Here is a 20,064-nt window from a genome sequence, read left to right as displayed (position 1 = left end):
CATTAGAAGTCTATGAAAAACAAAGTGCAAAGGAAAACATGAATAGTAAAGTAACCACAAACATCAAATCAAATCATTCTGGTGCCACATTTAACAATTTCCATTTAAAGTTTTATTCACTCATTCCATTCGTTAATAACCTACTATGATTTTTAAAAATGAGTAAGACCAGTTCCTGTTGATAAGAACTCCAGTCTAGTAGGAGTTGAAGAGGACATATAAACAAATCAGTAAGAAATACTACTGGTAAAAAGAGAACTATTTTAAGAAACCAATTATGAGGGGGTGGTTAAGAAAAGCTTCACAGAGGGGTCAAGTAAACTAATCTTGAAGGTCTATCAGGAAATTGTAGTTGGAAGTAAGGGGACACAGGGGAACACTGCTATCAAACAGCACAGTATGTTCAGAAAACTAATTTGGTAAAGAGGACTCCATCTCCATTCCAGATTTAGGGGGAAAGTGCTAAGAATTTACTCCTAGTGCAGGACGGGGAGTGCGGGGGTGCCCATGTGTGCAGATGATGGACAGCAGGGATGAGGCAGAGCCTGGGAACCACTGACAGGTCCCTCTCAGTCCACATTGCCTGCCCACCGGCATCCGCCGATGCCCTGGGAGCGAAGGTGGAGATCATCTCCCCAGGAGTTGGATACCTTCTGGAAGCCGGGATGCTTTAAGATGGAAAGAAATTTGACTCTTCAAAGGACAGAAATGAGCCCTTTAAGTTTGTGCTAGGCAAGCAGAAGGTGACCCGGGAGTGGGAGGTAGGGGTTGCCCAGATGAATGTGGGTCACAGAGCCAAACTGAATGTATCTCTAGACTATGCTTTCAGTGCCACTGGGCACCAGGGCATCATGCCACTCTTGTCTTCAACATGGAGCTTCTAAGACTGGGATGGCAAGAATGGCCTCCTCCCTTGGCTTCCTGTTCTTACATCTGCCACGGAAGGATCTGGTGCCTCCAGACACATGCACATAAATCCATATGGAGCTTTTCCATATGTAGATCCACTACAACCTGTATAACATCTACCCTGACTGAATGCGTTCTGTCACTCAGCTTTGCTTCTGGCACCTCCATTTCCTCTTCCTCTTTCTTCTCATTTTACTTAAACTACATGCCATAAGCCTTAAGTTACTCAGTTTATTTCATTTTCACTTTGGGGTGATGATTCAGCTTCAGTCTTTTCGATCTAGTTTCCAAGTAAGTCTATGGTCAAATATTAACAGAACAAGTGACTGGTTAACTTTAGAACAGGATTTAGTGTTGTGGGGGGAGGTTATAAGAATCTTTATTTTAAATTTTTTTTGGATGAAATTTTAATCTATTATATACTAAACATTCTTGCTGTTGCGCTGCAAAGCCATAGCAGATCTGAGGCACTCTTGAGGGCTGAATTATTCTCAAAGTTGAAAGACGTCCTTCGGTTAAATTAAAAGCCCTACCAAAAACTGAGGTGGGGATGGGGAGCCTTTGCCTCCATCAGTTCCACTCTACCCTCCCCTGAAATCCTCTGCCTTTTGAAAGCAGATCATTTTCACTGCGATGTTGGATGCTACAGGTTATCTGTCCCTGGGCCAGCGGGGACCTCTGAAGCCTTCTTGGTGGCCTGGCTTATTTCCTCCGCCCCACCCTGTGGCTTTTCTAATGGACTTTCAGAAATTTTGTAATCTCATAACTTTCCAAGCTCCACCACTTCCTTAATTTTAAGAACTTTAATTGAAAGTATAAATTAAAGGTGTTGTTTGTAGACTTAACCACCCAATGAAAGCCCAGCTATCATGACAAATCCTTCAATGTTAAGCAAATGATGCTGGTCATCGCAGCTTCAGCATCTCCTGTTTTCTGCCACTTGACTCTCTCTGCTGATCTCAACGTTTCCTGGCTTTTCCTCCTTCAGTCCCTTGTCACTCCTTTGATGTCCTGTGTAGTGAACTGGTGACAGAAATTGTTGCCCCTCTCCCCACAACATCACATGAGTTTCCAATTTTATTATTACAATAAAAGTGCTTTATGCTGGCTCTTCTAAAAAAAAAAGAGTTTAATCCTTAAAACAACCCATTCAACTGATAAAAGAAACAAAGACATAGGTAAATTAATTAACTTGGCCAAGTTCACAAAGCTAAGTGACAGAGCTGAGACTGGAATCCAGGCGCACTGGGGCAAGATTGCTCTCAATCACTCCTCTGTGGTGCCTCTCCAGTTAACGCTGAAAAAGCCAACTATGAAGGATCTGGATGTACTCTGTATGTATGACATAAGGAATTTGCTTTTTATCCCGAAGCCAAGAGAACTAAGAGTTCTAATGAATGACAGCAGAATATTGTAACTGATCATGAAGTAAAGGGAAGTGAAATCACAAAGACTGAGAGAAAAGGGGAGATCAATGTCTTAATGTGGCCAGGGATAAGAGTAGAGCAGAAGAGTCAAAGAAGTAGAGTGACATAGGCTGTGGCTTAAGGAAAGACAGTGAGGTTTAAAACTTAAGTGGTAGATTAGTTATAGGTATTTACAATGTCAAAGGGGTAGCCAATTTAGAATTTATCCATTTGTTCCACAAAAATACAAATGGAAAAATTTCTTTTTGGTGGCACGGGAGAGATGTGTATCACAGACTGTTGTAACTGTTTGAAGAGAAAAAGGAAAAGTTTCTGTTTTAAAAAACCCTCATGACCCATTTTAAGTGTTATCAACAATCTGAGATGACAGGAAATACACGATGGGCTAATTCACGTCACTGCATGTGTAGAAACTCCAGGAGTTAATGATAAGACAATAAATCTGAAACATTTAACAGATGAAAAATGAACTTACAACCTTTTCTACATTAACACTCACTATGGCATTTCCTATAGCTATAACTTCTTAAAAAAATAACAGAAGTCAGACAGGTATGACTGTATTTATATATATCTCTCCAACTATTTCTCAAAATCTGCTTTCCCTATCTGAAAAATAAATGCTTTCAATTATGGGACAGGGCTCAAAACAAAATTTTCCAAATATCTTTTTGCACGTTATGAGTTATAATCTGTAAACAGTAAAAAAAGAGATGATCTCACATGGCACACATGAACAATACAGCTTGAATTGTAACTACCACCCAGATTAAGAAACTGAACATAAACACACCAGAAGCCGGGCTGTGCAACATTCGGTAACGATTCTGCCCTTCTCCAAAAGTAATCAGTATTCTGACTTCTAAAACCATAGATTAGTTTTGTCTGTTTTTGAACTTTACACAAATGGAATTATATATAACAATGTAATTACATATATATAGTAGGTATTCTTTTGTGTCTGGCTTCTTCAAGGGTGTTTGTGATATTTACCCACATTGTCGAATGTAGCAGTGATCTGTCAATATTCATTGCTGATAATTTGCCATTGTATGACTGGAAGACTACTCTACATTTGTATTTTGATGGACATTTGAATTATTCCCAGTAAGAAACATTATTGTGCATGGTTTTGGGGGCATATAATTATACATTTCTGGTAAGTATACTCCTAGGAATACAACTACTATATCATAGGGTATTTCTGTGTACAGTTTTTTTAAGTTTTTATTTTTTAGAGATGGTTTTGCTTTGTCACCCAGATTGGAATGCAGCGGCACAATCGTAGTTCACTGTAACCTCAAATTCCTTAGCTCAAGCAATCCTCCTGCTTCAGTCTCCTGAGTAGCTGGAAATACAGGTGTGTGCCACTATGCCTAGCTAATTTTTTCATTTTTTGTAGATATAGGGTCTCACTATGCTGCCCAGGCTGGTCTTCAAATCCTGGCCTCAAGTGATCCTCCTGCCTCAGCCTCTCAAAGTGCTGGGATTACAGGCATGAGCCACTGCGCCTAGCCAGTGTACAGTTTTTAATAGATTCTGCCAAGCAGAATTTTAAAGTGATTGTGTCAGTGTATACTCCTGTCAACAGTACATTAGAGTCCCCAGTGGTTTTCATCCTAACCAATGCCTGGTATTTGTTGAGCTTTTCAACTTTAGCCATTATAGTGGAATACAGTGATATCCCACTATGGTTTTTATTTGCATTTCTCTGAAGACTAATGAAGACAACCACTTTTTCAAATATTAATAGCTAGCTAGACATCTTCTTCCAGGTCGATGTTCAAGTCTTTTGCCCATTTTCTATTGGTTTCTCTGTCTTTGTTTATCTTACTGATCTGTAGGAGTTCTTTGTAAAACCTACATCAGGGATTGGCAAACTTTTTCTGTAAAGAGCCAGACAGTAAATATTTTAGGCTTTGTGAGCCATATGGTCTCTGTCACAACTACTCAACTCCTGTGTAGTGGCATGAAAGCAGCCATAGGCAATACATAAATGAATGAGTGTGGCAGTATGCCAGTAAGACTGCATGAACAATAAATTTTGAAATCTCATAAAGTTTTCATGTATCACAAAATATTATTCTTCTGATATTTTTCAACTATTTAAAAATATATAAACTATTTTTAGCTTACAAGCTGTACAAAAACAAGCAGTCAGGAAGATTTAGCCCACAAGCTGTACTCTGCCAACCCCGGGTCTAGATAAAGATCTCTGTCAAGTAATGTATGTCTTCCCAGGGATTTATCAATATTGTTATGCATTACAAAGAACCAACTTTTGGCTTTGCTGACATTCTCTGTTTTGAATGTTTGTTTTTTTATTTCATTAATTTTTGCTCTTGTTATCATTTTCTTCTTCTGTTTTCATTGGTTTGCAAATATTTTCTCCCATTCCATAGGTTGTCTCTTCACTGTTGATTGTTTCCATTACTGGCAGGAGCGTCTCAGTTCAATGCAATCCAATTTATCTATTTTTGCTTTCGTTGCCTGTGTTTTCTGGGGTCATATCCAAAAAAACGTTGGTCTTTGCCAAGACCAACATCAATAAGCTTTTCCCCTCTTTTCTTTTAGTAGTTTTACAGTTCAGGTCTTATGTTTAAGTGTTTAATCCATTTTGGGTTGATTTTTGTGTATGGTGTATATGTGATTTACATATATGAGATAAGGATCTGATTTCATTCTCCCACATGTGGCTATCCAGTTTTTCCAGGACCATCTACTGAAGAGACTATGCTTTCCCCATTGTACATTCTTAGCATCAAGAGAGCCAGGAAAAATCTGCACTGCTTTTTCTTTTTTTCCTTTAAAAAAAATTCTCTCCAAGTATGACAACCAATGCACAGCTTTTTATAAGCCTCGGAAGTCACATATGACTTCTGCCATACTCTATTGATCCAAATAGCTCCAAGCCCGCCTAGATTCAAGAGCAACGGACATAAACCCCACCACTCTATAGAAGGATAGTCAAAGAATCTGGGAGCTGTTTTAAAACTCCCCCTTTGTTTTAAAAGGCTCTTGCAGTATTTCCCAGGTATATCTTTTATTGAGTATTTATTCCAAAAGTGTTTTCAACGTATCTTTGTGCAGCAAACCTTCAGAGATCTTGTGTGATAATTTTTATTATGTCTCACATTTTGGATGCATATAAATTGTGTGTATTCAACATCTTTTAACACCTTAAAAAGATTATGCTATTGTCCTCCTGATACCAGATTTCTCAAATCAACACTTAGGTACAATCCAATCTTTTTCTTTTGTAGGTGATCTGCTCTTTGTCACTGGAAGCTTTTAGAATTTTTTTGTCTTTGATATTATAAGTTACTGTATATATAATTATACATTATTGTATGTTACTGTAAATGGGCCTCAAGGTGGGTTTTTCCTTCTTTCACCTATTTAACAGTCTACTAGTCCTTTTAGTCTAAGGTGTTCTACAAGTCTAATTCTGAAAAATTTATCTTAATTATTTCTTCAAATATTTCCCTCTTCCTTTCTCTCCTCTAAGACACCTATTTATCTAGATAGTCCTTCTACCTATACCTATTGTATCTCTTAGATTTTACTCCATGTGTTATCTTTCTTTATCATATAATGCTGCATTCTCAGAGAATTCCTCAATGTAATCTTCCAATTCATGAGTTTGCTCATCAATGTTATACCTTTCTCTGGCTAGGCACAGTGGCTCATGCCTATAATCCCAGCACTTTGGGAGGCCGAGGCGGGTGGATCACTTGAGCCCAGGAGTTCGAGACCAGCCTGGGCAACATGGTGAAACCCCATCTCTACCAAAAATACAAAAATTAACTGGGCCTGGTGGCACATGCCTGTAGTCTCAGCTACTTGTGGGGCTGAGGCAGGATGATCACTTGAACCCAGGAGGTTGAGGCTGCAGGGAGCAGAGATTGTGCCACTGCACTCCAGCCTAGGTGACAGAGGGAGAGGCTGCAGTGAGCAGAGACTGCACCACTGCACTCCAGGCTGGGCAACAGAGGGAGACCCTGTCTCAAAAAAAAACAAAATAAAACAAAATTTAAAAATGGGATACCTTTCTCTATCATGCAGATTGCTTTATTCTTTATTTTTAGTATATTTTTCATTCTTAACATTTCTATTTGGTTCTGTGTTTATATTTTCTTGTTTTTGCATCATATTGCAAATATTTTTCTTATCTCCTTAAATATATTTATGGTTATTTTTAATTCTTGGTCAGTCTTTTCCAGTAATTATCTATGAGATAGCATACATTATTCACTTGGTTGCCAATCTGAGAGTAATTGTATTATTCAGGTGTTCAGCTTGGCTATAAACTAACTTGCATCAGGGGTACCAACCACTCTGGTAATATATATGTTTGTGAAAGCACTAAAGGCCAGGTCTTAATTGTATCTAAATGGTGAACTTAAGAAAAGAGGAGGCTGAGGCCCCGAGCAAAGAACCCCAGGGACCTCAGAACCACTATGATTTACTCCAATTTGTGGGGCATTCCTCAGGCAACAGACCCGGTCAGAGTTTCATTCTTAGGAGTGAAACAGCACTCCTAACTCTTAGGGAGAAACAGCACTGGGAGCAGTCTTCCTAGGTTGAAAGCTACCAATCTGGGAGTTTTGAGGGGGTGGGAAGAAGAGGTAGAAAAGTGACCTTTGGTCACTTTAGTCACCTCTAGCCAGCACTTGAGGGTACATTTCCATATGGAGGAATGGCACGGGAAATGGGGATAAAAACAAGACTATGTAGTCATGCCATCTTTATTTTCTGACGTCTGAATCAAAGAACCTATAAGGGGAAAAGGGAAGAGTAGGAGAAAAAGGAAGAACAACTACCCTTGCAGTGATTATCAGAAGTATGAAGAGAGGAAAATAAACACCAAATCATCAAACCAAGTTATATTGAGCGGCACAGTGTACTCCTTCCTGGGTGATCTGTTCACCCAAAAGAAAAGGACACCAACACAGAGGAGAGAAATAATTCGGGGTCACAGAACAGAGACGTCTTCATCAGAAAACATCCTGAGAGAAGAAAAGTGAATCTTCCAGATGCCCCAGATCATACCCTTCCTGTCACCACCACCACCACCACCACCACCACCACTACAAATAATAACAACAATAACTAACATTGAGCTTTCACAATATTCTAGTCACTATTCCAGGGGTTTTATAAGTATTAGCTCTTTTAACCATCAAACCATCCCAATAAGGTAAATATTCTTATTATTTCCATTTTACAGCTGAGGAAAATGAGGTTGAGAGAAATTAAATAAGTTTCCTATAGTCATATATCTAGGAAATATAAGATTTAGAATTTAAACCCAAGCAGTCTGGTCTAAGAGTTATGCTTTTAATTGTTTTGCTGTATTGCCTCGCCCATGTTAATATTTCTTAAAAATTAGCAGACCCAGAAAGTACACAGGATTTTTAAATTATACAGTAAATATTTACATACCTTGCACTGTAAGCTCTGCTTGAGCTTCAATTGTCTCATTTCCATTATCAGCTATACAAAAATAAGTCCCAGCATCATCCTCAGTAACATCACTGATCTCCAGGCTACCACCTGCCAGCAATACCAATCTTTCAGAGCTGCGTTAAAAAAAAAAAAAAAAAAAAGATACATTTCAGTACTAGGAAAATAATACCTGAAAAACTCTCCACATAAAATAGAGAAAACACTTAAAGAGTATTATTATTTATATAGCTATAGATGAACCAAGACTAATATAAAATTACCAGAATTTAATTTAGTCCAATTTGCTTTGCTCATATTTTACATGCATAAATATCACAAATGCAAATCAAATGTTACAATGAATTATCCCTGACACTTTTAGTTATTTCCAAAGGGGTATCACTCTTGGAACCAATTTCACTTCCTTCAGCCCATCCCTGTCTCCCTATTCTGGCCAGTTTTTTTCCAAATTATGTAATTTTGAAGTCTGGAATCAATCTGAGAGTTAGTTACACCACCACAGCTATGCCACACTGAGATTAATAACAGAAAGAAAACATAAAGAGGGCAAAATGTTAGATCCAAAACAGTAAGTCATGGGGTCACAGTGCCTACTGAAAGTTTCCCTATGGTAGCTTATCTAGGAGAGAGAGGAAAAGAGGAAGGGAAGAGAGAATGGTTGCCAGAGAGCAGCTCCCTGGGTGTGGTAGCTGGGCACAAATCAGTCACCATCATGCCATTATCAACCAGGATGTTGATGAATACTGGCCAACTCTACAGAGTTATTTACACTGATTTAAAGAGAAAAGAAAATAATCCTATAACATTGAAAAACAATCAATATTCTGATCAAATTTGTATAAAGTGAACAAGTTTAGTTAATTTGGAGAGTTACTAACAAAATCAGACATATAAAGGTACCTGACATAGGGCAAGAGATGCAGTTAATTCTAGGGACAAGTACCTAATTAAAGCTGCCACTTTAAAAGTCACTTTCAGAGATGACATAAATTCAAAATACAGTACCAAACACAATAATAAATGTACACATACATTTTTATTTTGAAGTTCCACATCTAAACTGGTTTTCACAGGCTAGACTTTTCTTCCAAATCTTAATACTGTTACATTTCTAGTCTGTGTCCATGGATCAATTAAAAAACGTTCTGATTATAATTTGGCTTTTCATATAGAATTCCTTATAGGCTGGCCTCAAACTCCTGACCCCAGGTGATCCACCCGCCCCGGCCTCCTAAAGTGCTGGGATTACAGGAGAAACCCCATCTCTACTAAAAATACAAAAATTAGCCAGGCGTGGTGGTGCATGCCTGTAATCCCAGCTACACGGAGGCTGAGGCAGGAAAATCGCTTGAACCCGGGAAGCGGAGGTTGCAGTAAGCCAAGATCACGCCATTGCACTCCAGCTTGGGCGACAGAGCAAGACTCCATCTCAAAAAAAAAAAAAAAGAATTCCTTATAGGATTAAAAAAAAATCAGAGGAAATGACTATACAGTCTTGGCCACATTTATAATTCTCATTCTAAATAAGTAAAGTGCTAGTCTGGCTTAAATTTCATTACATTGTAAAGTCTAGGTAATCAGTCTTCCTGAATCTGATAAACTTGATTAAGTTTCTGGACATAGAAAGCTGAAAGCCAGAATCAGATTTGGTGACTTCTCCAAGAAATACGACCCTGCAAGGTCATGACTAACCTTTATCAAGCAACCTTCCTATCAGAAATGTCTTAATAACACCCTTAAATCCCAGGTTTACCTGATGAAACAGAGAAGTAAGATATTATAGAATGGAATAGAGCAGGAATGACTGGGATAAAATAAATGGAGAGATAAGACGGGTCTTTGGTGCCTCACAAAATAAGAAAAATTTACAAAAATTAAAATCCTACATTTTATACCTGGATAAAATTTACTACTAAGTTTCAGAAACAAAAAACTTAATGTTCATCAAATGAGAAATCAGCAACGTATACATATGATACCCAGCTGAGATGAACATAATTTGAAACACTAGTTGTCATTTTTGAAAGCGAGATACAGTAATTTATATCTAATAATTACACTAAAAAATATTGTTGATACTTGATGTGCCTGATATTTGGCATATGTGAGTACCAGTAGCATAGCAGTCAGTCTTTCTTAACGGGATTGATTTTACTCCTTTAAAAAAAGGCTGGGAGGAATAATGTCCATTTGCTTGGCAGAATTAATTCATTCAATTAGTTCATGGCTCACAGTAAAAAGACCATCGAGCCTTTAGAACTCCAAAATTCAAAGATGCAGGCAAAGAAAAAAACCAATGTGAAAAAATATATACAGCCAATGGACTCAAGTAAATTCAGTGTTGCTGGGCATAAGGTATCCCTGAGTAGCCTAGGGTCAGTCTGGAAAAGCTTGGAGTGCTAAGGAGAACTTTTCTTTTTTGACCAAGCGGAAAGGCTTTCAAAAAAATTATTTCAATAGGCTTTTAGGGAACAGGTTGCGTTTGGTTACATGAAAAAGTTATTTAGTGGTGATTTCTCAGATTTTGGTGCACCCATCACCCAAACAGTGTACACTGCACCCAACATGTAGCCTTTTATCCCTCACCCGCCTCCCACCCTTTCCTCCAAGTCCCCAAAGTCCACTGTACCATTCTTATGCCTTTGCATCTTCATAGCTTAGCTCCCACTTATGAGTGAGAACACAGGATGTTTGGTTTTCCATTCCTGAGTTATTTCACTTAGAATAATGGTCTCCCATTCAATCCAGGTTGCTGTGAATGGTATTATTTCATTCCTTTTTATTGTTGAGTAGTATGTGTATATATATATATACATACATATATATATACATACCACAATTTCTTTATTCACTCATCAACTGATGGGCATTTGGGCTGGTTCCATATTTTTGCAATTGCAAATTGTGCTGCTATAAACATGCATGTGCAAGTTATCTTTTTTGTATAATGACTTCTATTCCTCATTATAGATACAGGAACGGGATTGCTGGATCGAATGATAGATCTACTTTTAGTTCTTTATGGAATCTCCACACTGTTTTCCATAGTGGTTGTACTAGCTTACATTCCCACCAGCAGTGTAAAAGTGTTCCCTTTTCACCACATCCACATCAACATCTATTACTTTTGATTTTTTTATTATGGCCATTCTTGCAGGAGGAAGGTGGTTTTGCACTGCGGTTTTGATTTGCATTTCCCTCATAATTAATGATGTTGAGCATTTTTTCATGTTTGTTGGCCATTTGTATATCTTCTTTTGAGAATTGTCTATTCATGTCCTTAGCCCACTTTTTGATGGGATTGCTTGTTTTTCTCACTGATTTGTTTGAGTTCCTTCTAGCTTCTGGATATTAGTCCTTTGTCGGATGTATAGATTGTGAAGCTTTTCTCCCACTCTCTGGGTTGTCTGTTTACTCTACTGATTATTTCTTTTGCTGTGCGGAAGCTTTTTTAATTAAGTCCCATCTATTTATCTTTGTTTTTCTTGTGTTTGCTTTTGCATTCAGGGTCATGAAGTCTTTGCCTAAGCCAATGTCTAGAAGAGTTTTTTGAATGTTATCTTCTAGAATTTTTATGGTTTCAGGTCTTAGGGAAAGGCTTTTGAGCAGAGTAATGACACACTCAGACTTCGTGAAGAAACAAAAAAAGGGTGGGAAAACACTAAAGCAGAAGTTTGATTATATAATTACAATGGTCCAGAATTAAAGAGCAAAAGATTATGGCTGTAACAATAGGGACAAAAAGAAAGCAAAAAAGTATTGACTACTCTTAAAAAGTTGGATAAAGAAGGTAAGGAGAGAGATTTACTCATTCATTTAACAAATATTAATTGGTTTGTCTATATGTGTCAGGTAGCAGCTGGGGATATAGCACTGAGCAAAAACACAATCAGTGCTGTCATGCATCTCAAGTGGGAAACACAAACATAGAAGATAACTCTACAAAATGGTATAGCAAAAGAACCTGCCAGGAAATTAGGGATGAGGAGAGATTTTCCTGACAAAGTAACCCTTAAGCTGAGATCTGAAGAATGAGTAGAAGCTAACTAAATAATGAGGTGCGAAAAATATTTCAGAAAGATAGACTAGCACATGCAAATTAATTGTGGCAGAAAGGATCACAGTGGTTTGGGGATCTAAAAGAAATCAGTGTGGCAAAGTGTAAGAAAATAGAGGAGGATGAGGATGGAGCCAGACTGCATAAGGCTTTGAAAACCATTTTAAGAATTTGGGTCCTTAACCTAAGAACAACGGAAATCCATTAAACATTTTTAAAAGTGGGTAGGGGGTTGAGAGTGCTGTGGTAAAATAAGAGCTTTGAAAAGACTGCTCTGGCAGGAGTGTGAAGGTGTATTTGGAATGAGGCCAGAGTACAAGTAGGAAGAACAATTAGGAGGCCACTGCACCGACTGTAACTTAGAATAAGGCACATGGTGCCTTCATGGATGGATTCCAAAGACATGTAGGAGGTAAAATCTTGCAGATACATCAGATAAAGAAACGGAGAAGAAAACAGATGTTAAGGACAACTTCTTTAGGGTGGTAAGAATGAAGAGAAAAGCAAAAAAGAAAACTGTTTAATTTAGTTTTGTATTTGTTGTTATTTGAAAGAGAGGTAAATTTTTTCAAACCTGCATTGAGGAGACCTCTTTCTTCGTTGAGATTTCTATTTTTTCATTTGCTTCAAATGTGTTTATAATTGCTCACTGAAGTGATGCTATGATGACTGCTTTACAATCTTTGTCAGGTAATTCTAAAATCTCTGTCACTGTCTTTTCTCCTTTCAGTTGAGATTTTCCTGGTTCTTGGCATGATGCATTACATTCAACTGAAACCTGGATATTTTAGGTACTATGTTATGACACTCTGGATCTTATTTAATCCTTCTGTTTTAGCTCTCTTCTTCTAACACCACTCTAGCAGAGAAAGTGGGTGTGTGGGGGGGGTGCTGTCTCATTACTGTCAGATGGGGGTAGTTCAGGTTTCCCACTCAGCCTCCATTAACATGTAAGTGGGGAGGGGTTTCCTCATTGCTTCTTAGCAGGGTTGGGAGTTCCAGCTCCCCACTAGGCCTCCACTGATGCCTCCCTGGGTAGAAGGGGTAGGATTGTCTCATTATTGTTCCCCCACATGGTCACATGGTGTTGACACCATGAAGCGAGCCTTGCTACTACATGATGGTAAAGCTCTGACTCTCCGCTGGGCCTCCTTTGATACCACCCCAGTGTGAAGGGAAGGGTTGCCTCTTATGGCTGGATGGGGTGAAAGTCGAGGCTCTCCATTTGTTCTCTACTTACATGGGAGGGGCCTCATTACTGCCTGGCTAGGATAAAAGTCTTGGCTCCCTACTCCAACTTTGACACCACTTAGCAAGGAGGCTGAGATGCTTCACTACAACCTGGGAAGGGTGGAAGTCTAGGCTCCTGGCATGGTCTTTGACTGGCATGGTAGGGTGGGGCCACAGTTTCTTCTGCGGTGTTTGACTGGAGTAGGAGAAAGTACAGTCTAACAGCTTTTGTCTTGCTGAGATGCTCTTTTCCTGCCCCTTTGGCTAGAGAGCACCTTCTGTTGAGGCTTTTTTTGTTTGTGCCTAGTAGGATTTCCAGGTTGCTAGCTTCTTTAGCTCCAAGTCTGGGATATATGAGGCAAAATACAGCCCAGGTTCCTGACAGGGTCTTATGGGGGGCGCGGGGAACTGAGCCCACAGAACTAACCACCAACTTGGCTGGGCACAGTAACGCACATCTGTAATCCCAGCATTTTGGGAGGCCAAGATTGGTGGATCACTTGAGGCCAGGAGTTCGAGACCAGCCTGGCCAACATGGCGAAACCCCGTCTCTATGAAAAATACAAAAATCAGCTGGCAGTGGTGACACATGCCTATAATCCCAGCTACTCATTTGATGCTGGGAGGCGGAGGCTGCAGTGAGCCGAGATCACGCCACCACACTCCAGCCTGGGTAACAGAGTGAGACTCTGTCTCAAGAAAGAAAAAAAAGAACTAACAATTATGCTGTTCCTTGGGTCTCAAGCTCCCTAGCCACTCAATCTCAATCTTTCTCTCTCTACCTTTCAGAGTCTTCTTATGTTTGTTTCACATGTAACATCCAGGGTTTTTAGGTGTATTTAGCAAAAGGAATAGGGAAAAATATATCTACTCAATTTTCCCAGAAGTGGAAGTCTTCCATTTATTTTTTAAATAATCTTATTTTTCTACTACTGTCAATTGTAATAATATCAAGCATTTTAACCTGTTCCTTTGCAGTGGGGTTCAGATCTATCATTCCATTAAAAGATAACATTATTTGACTACTAAATTACATTTTTCTGTCAATCACCTTGAACACTAGCATTTATATTTTCCAGATTTTCTCCCTTTAAAATAAAACTACTTAGTGAATGGGATCCATTTCCACCCCCCTCTTTCATTAGCTATGATTATTGTAAATCTGAACAAATTTGATCAAAGGTTAAATATATAGATCAATTTTTGGACATTTATAAAAGCCATGGAAATGTTAAGTTCACTTTCAAAGAAGTCTTAAGATGAGTAATAAAGAAGGATGTTTAGTTATTTAAGATCTTTTTTTTTTTTACTAGATCCAGCCTAACACTATCTGAATTTCTAGCCACTTTTTTCTTTCAACTTCTAAGCCTCTTTCTAATTTTGGGTCTAAATAATTTATTAGCTAAGGCCTATCTACATATCTCATAAGGCTCTAGCAGAAACAAAGATATTTTGGGTAATTACATAAATCCAACCAAAAGCACTCCTGTGCTCCATTCACTTATATTTTCCAACATTACTTTGGGTTATTCAAGCTAAATATATTGGCCACCACTTCCCCTCCCCAGTTATGGGCCAAGCACTGTGCTAGAGTCTGGAAAGACCAATGTGAACACCACCATCACTGTCCTGCTCTTATTTTCTTCTGAAGCTTCTTGAGACAGTGACATACCAAGGCAGTGCTTCTCAGACTTTTCAGCCACCTAATCTGAGTATTCAGGAGCCTAGAGAACTACAGGCAGAAATAAGTAAACTCAATCTTAAAGTCTACTGCTTTATCCTTAACATTCAGAGCAGTGTTATTAACCATGATATATTCACATTTGATTTAGTTAAAAATCATCTGCTCCCAAGGATATCTTTGAATAAAATTGGATGTTTCAGGAAGATATGAAACTTTTCTATCATGATGTGCATACCCTGGCCCACTCAGACCCCAGTCTGAGAATCATTCTACTAAAAGAACAATTATCTAACACGTTGTATAAAATAGCAATCCTACCTCTATTTCTCTTGACACTCCTGATATAATTTGTCTTCATTTTCTTCATAGCACTTACCATAAACTGACATTTTTAAATTTTTACTTATTATCTGACTCTTTCCCACTAGACTATGAGCTCTGTAAGATCAAGAACTCCATTTGGTTCACTACTCTATTCCCAGCACCTAGAACATGCATGACATAGCCAGCATTTGGTAAATATTTGTTGAGTAATTATTGAACAAATGAGAATCATAGAAAGCCTCACATTTATTTCTGACATAAAAAATCATTATATATGTTTTATATCTTCAGAATGTCCCTTCATGACAAAATATGTTTTAAAATAATATATTTCAGCCTTCCTACTCCTGATAAAGATTTTGTTCTAACTTGTAGCCAATTAAAATTTCTACTGTAAGAACTTCACATTTTTATCACTATTTTAAGGTTCCCTATGTTTCAGTTGGCAAAAAAAAAAAAATGAAGTCTTATAAATTCTTTGCTTATGTAATATTTAGCTGGAAAGAGGAGTGGAAAGACAGGGAGGAAGCAAAATGTGGAGACAGGAAGTTGGTGAGTGGATGGATGATGAGAAAGAAATCAGGTGATATTGGGGAGGATGCCATGTTTTGCTAATGGAGCACGTGGGGAACAATCTGATTGTATTCCATCTTCCCCAGTGATCACTGAAGGCTGATCACCCAGATAACTAGATAGATACCTGTTTCTACGTCTTGGATACTGAACTATAAAAATTAAAATTGTCTGTTCACTTTTGATTTTGCAACTGGGAAACTCTAAATCTGCCCTGTCCAAGTCAATAGCCACTAGTCACATGTGGCTACCTGAAATGTGGCCTGTATGACTGCAGAACTGAATTTCTGAAATTTTAAAATAAATGTACAAGCTAAAGCTGTGTTAAAATGTTTCCCACTAAACATAAACTTTATTCTTTTGGTAGAACTACATTTCACATTAACTGGTACATCACATAAAATATTACTATTATATTTATTATTGTACATGTACTTCTTACTTTTTAAAAACGTGGCTGTAAGACATTTTTAAATTACATGTGTGGCTTGCATTATATTTCAATTGAACAGCACTGCTGTAGAACAATGGTCCTCAACTGGGGGCAATTTTGCTTCCCAAGGACCATCTCACAGTATCCAGGGACATTTTTGGTTGTCACAATGCGGAAGTGCTACTGCCACCTATGGGTAGAAGGCAGGGATGCCAGTAAACATCCTACAGTGCACAAGACAGCATTATTTTGGAAGCAAAAACATACCTACCTACCACCACCCCACATCTCTTATGAGAACACACCTGAGAAAAGCACCCACTGCATAAGGAAGTAATGAGAGGAGATAGGAAGGACAGTAAAGTGGTTGGTATTTTGTGAAAGATGAAGAATTTGTGATTTCTGATAGGATTCAAAAGGCAAAAACAACAGGATGAGGAATACAGTTTCCTTTTTTTTTTTTGAGACAGCGTCTAGGTCTCTCGCCCAGGCTAGAGTGCAGTGACGCGATCTCAGGTCACTGCAACCTTCGCCTCCTGGGTTAAAGCGATTCTTCTGCCTCAGCCTCCCGAGTAGCTGGGACTACAGGCACATGCCACAATGCCCAGCTAATTTTTTGTATTTTTAGTAGAGACGGGGTTTCACCGTGTTAGCCAGGATGGTCTCGATCTCCTGACCTCGTGATCTGCCCATCTCAGCGTCCCGAAGTGCTGGGATTACAGGTGTGAGCCACTGTGGCCAGCCCAGTTTCTCATACTGATTGTGCAATGGAAAAACTACTATCAAAAAAATGCATATGAGAATGAGTGAGAAGACTCAGGCTACTCAGGACCAAAGCTCTTGCAACAATTTAGGGAAGAAAATCCTGAAGACTTAAGCTGAGTACACTGCAGCTTCAACAGGAACAAAGGGAATAATTATCTCTTAATATTTTGAAAGTATCTTTTTCTTTAAATATCCTCATCATATATATCATATAAACATATTTGAAGGATGACATATGAGCATTATGATGTGTTTAAATAAAGTTGATAATCTTTTTAAATTAGTCAATAGTCCCAAATGGGATATGACAAAGTCTCAAGCTAAGGCTGAAGAAGGCTTTTAGGCAGACAACACTTACCTTTCTGTGTCAAGTGCCTCCTCATTTTTCATCCATTTAATGGTTGGAGTAGGAAGTCCTGAAGCAACACATGGCAGCACTACATCCTGACCAATGACTCTGACTAAGGGAGAAGGCTGTTTCAAAAACACCAAGTCTGATGTCACCTCAGGATCTAAAAAAAAAAAAAAAATTAACAAAGACAATAATTAAAGGACAAAACAGGCTGGACATGGTGGCTCACACCTGTAATCCTGACACTTTGGGAGGCCGAGGAGGGAGGACTGCTTGAGCCCAGGAGTTTGAGACCAGCGTAGGCAATATATCAAGACCCCATCATTACCACATACACACACGACAAAGCACTTTACTGCTTTAATCTTGAGGAATGACTGGTTCTTATTCAGTCTGTGTGGCTTTATATGACAAAATATTTTAAGCAAAAGTGATACAAAAATTTCCATTCAAATTAGCAAACACTTCTCAAATAAATTCTATGTGCAAAGCATTGTGCTAGGCTCTTTAGGGGTCTTAAGGATGTATAACTTATAGCTCCTGCCTTCAGGGTACGTACTTGTCAATCAATCGAGAGATATTTGACATGAATCCCATTCACATTGAAAGATAAGATAAAAGCCATGTGAGTGGTACAAACAGTGGAGACTGAGCAAGCTCAGGACCCATGGCATTCTCCTTACTCACAGGGATAAGAGGTTTCCTTTCCTTCCCTGTATCTGTGTGTTATTTCTGAAAAGTTTTCTGAGTTTCATCTCTTTAACTTGCTCAGTCTGTCAATCCCTTGATTTTGTAACTGAGCAACAATCTAGCTACCACTGTATTTGTGTATTTCTTATTCAGACATTAGAATTAATGTGTGTTCACTTTATAGAGTTGTCCTCTTGTGAATACATGAAAAGGCCACACTCTTGTGGGCAGAAGACAGAGTTCTCTCCTGAATAAGGTAATATTAACTTAATATTGAGTTTTGACAAAAAAGGTCTCAGGCAGAAGAGATGTGACTCTTGTGCCCATATGCTTTGGAAAAGATGTTCTACAGCCATGATAACAACCTCCAGGACTAGCTTTAAACTTGTCTAACCAATTAATGACAGTCCTGTAGGCATGGTAACAAGGAAACATTGCCTAATCGATTAGTGACAACTCACAAGGGTGAATGTGGCTTTGAAAGCCAATCAGTGATAAGCCCAGGCTTTAAAAGTCAGCCAACTAATGGTGGAGTCACTGACTTTTAAGGCTGACATTAACTTGCTCCCACCTCCGTAATCAACCACAAAACATATTTCTATGACTGACATTAATCCACCTCTGTCTCTTAACCAGTACAACCCAAAACAATGTCTTCTGAAAAACTCTGTAGGAGATAAGGACTTAGCTTTGCTCAAGAAAACTATGTTTGACAAGCACAACTCTCCCTTACTTAAGTAAGCAAAACATTCCACATTATGTTTTCATTTCAGATGTTGAGTAGTGATCTCAACTTTTGACACTACAAATCTTGTTTTCTTGGATTCAGATTTTGAGGATTTGCTTAAATGCTACCCTAGGTGTTGAGAAGTATTACCTCTGTCATGTAAAAGCAAGTGAGCAAGCAGACTGAATAATATTGGTATATGGCAATAGTTCTTTTTTTTAATTCACCTTGAATTACTTAGGTATATTTAATTGAATTTTGATAGAATCAATTAAACAAATTCACAGCAAATATTACTTGCTTCTATGTGCCAGAAAGTGTTTTTGGCAGCAGACAAAAATTCCCTGCTCTGGTTGAGCTTACATACTAATGAGAGAGAGAGACAAGTAAGATAGAACATGTCAGATGGTAATATGTTCTGAAGTAAAATGAAGGTAGAAGGAGAAAACACTGGGGGTGGAAATCAAAGATTGTTGTGTTCAAGGAAGGCTTCACTGATAAAGCGATATTTGAGCAGAGAGGTAAGACAGTGACCCAGGCAGGTATCTGAGGAAAGAGGATTCCAGACAGAGAAAATGGCCAAGAGCATATCTGGATTGTTCTAGAAACATAAAGTGATCACAATCTTCGAGTGAGGGAGAAAAGAGTAGGAGATGGGATAGGGGAGAGAAAGGAAGGAAGTAGTATTAAGATTATAAATCTTTACAGCCCAGAACTTTAACTCTGAATGACATGGAAAACCATTAGGGAGTTTTGAGCAAAGGTGTGACAAGATCTAATAATATACATCTCACGCTGGCCACTGTGGCCCATACCTATAAGCCCAGCACTTTGGGAGGCCAAGGTAGGAGAATCGCTTGAGCCCAGGAGTTGAAGGCCAACTTGGGCAATATGGCAAAATCCCATCTCTAAAAAAAATACAAAAAAATTAGCCAGATGTGGTGGTGTGTACCGTTTGTCCCAGCTACTCATAGGCTGAGGTAGGAGGAACACTTGAGCCCAGGAGATCAAGGCTGCAGCGAACCAAGATCGCACCACTGCACTCTAGCCCGGGTTACAGAGCAAGACTGTGTCTCAAGACACATACACATATGCGTATGCGTGCACAGGCGCGCACACACACACACGCACAAATGCACACTTTAAAAGATACTGTCCTTGCTGAGAATATACTGAGACAGGAATGACGAGGGATAACGACAAAAAAAGAACCTACATTTATGAGTTGAAGGGCTATTAGGAACACCCTCAAGAGTTGTAGCTCACAGTCCTGCTTTGCGAACCAGTCCATAGATTAAAAATGAGCCTATTTAATAGACATATAACTCTTCCCAAATAATGTAGGGATAGTTCAATTATATTCAGAAACTCAAATTTGAGATGAGAAATATGGAGGAGGCACCTAGCAGTGAGAACAGAAGGTA

The 20,064-nt window shown here is 38.7% G+C and overlaps 1 protein-coding gene across 17 annotated transcripts in view; it reads right to left on the bottom strand.

Annotated features, from left to right (window-relative positions):
• NEO1 (neogenin 1) overlaps window positions 1–20,064 on the bottom strand; it is a 253,000-nt gene that overhangs the window by 160,832 nt on the left and 72,104 nt on the right. For all 17 annotated transcript variants that reach the window (XR_008954864.2, XM_034939097.3, XM_063596779.1 and 14 more), the window contains exons 5-6: window positions 17,230–17,383; window positions 7,782–7,918 (exon numbers count right to left, since the gene is read on the bottom strand). Coding sequence is in view for 16 of the 17 variants with exons in the window: in XM_034939097.3 (XP_034794988.1) it covers window positions 7,782–7,918; window positions 17,230–17,383 (291 nt within the window). In the remaining variant the exon portion in view is untranslated. The remainder of the gene's footprint in view (window positions 1–7,781; window positions 7,919–17,229; window positions 17,384–20,064) is intronic.

This window comes from Pan paniscus, chromosome 16 (assembly GCF_029289425.2).
Source record: "Pan paniscus chromosome 16, NHGRI_mPanPan1-v2.0_pri, whole genome shotgun sequence".
Lineage (NCBI taxonomy): Eukaryota > Metazoa > Chordata > Mammalia > Primates > Hominidae > Pan > Pan paniscus.
The sequence above is the reverse complement of the archived record's forward strand: the minus strand, read 5'-3'. Positions and strand labels throughout refer to the sequence as shown.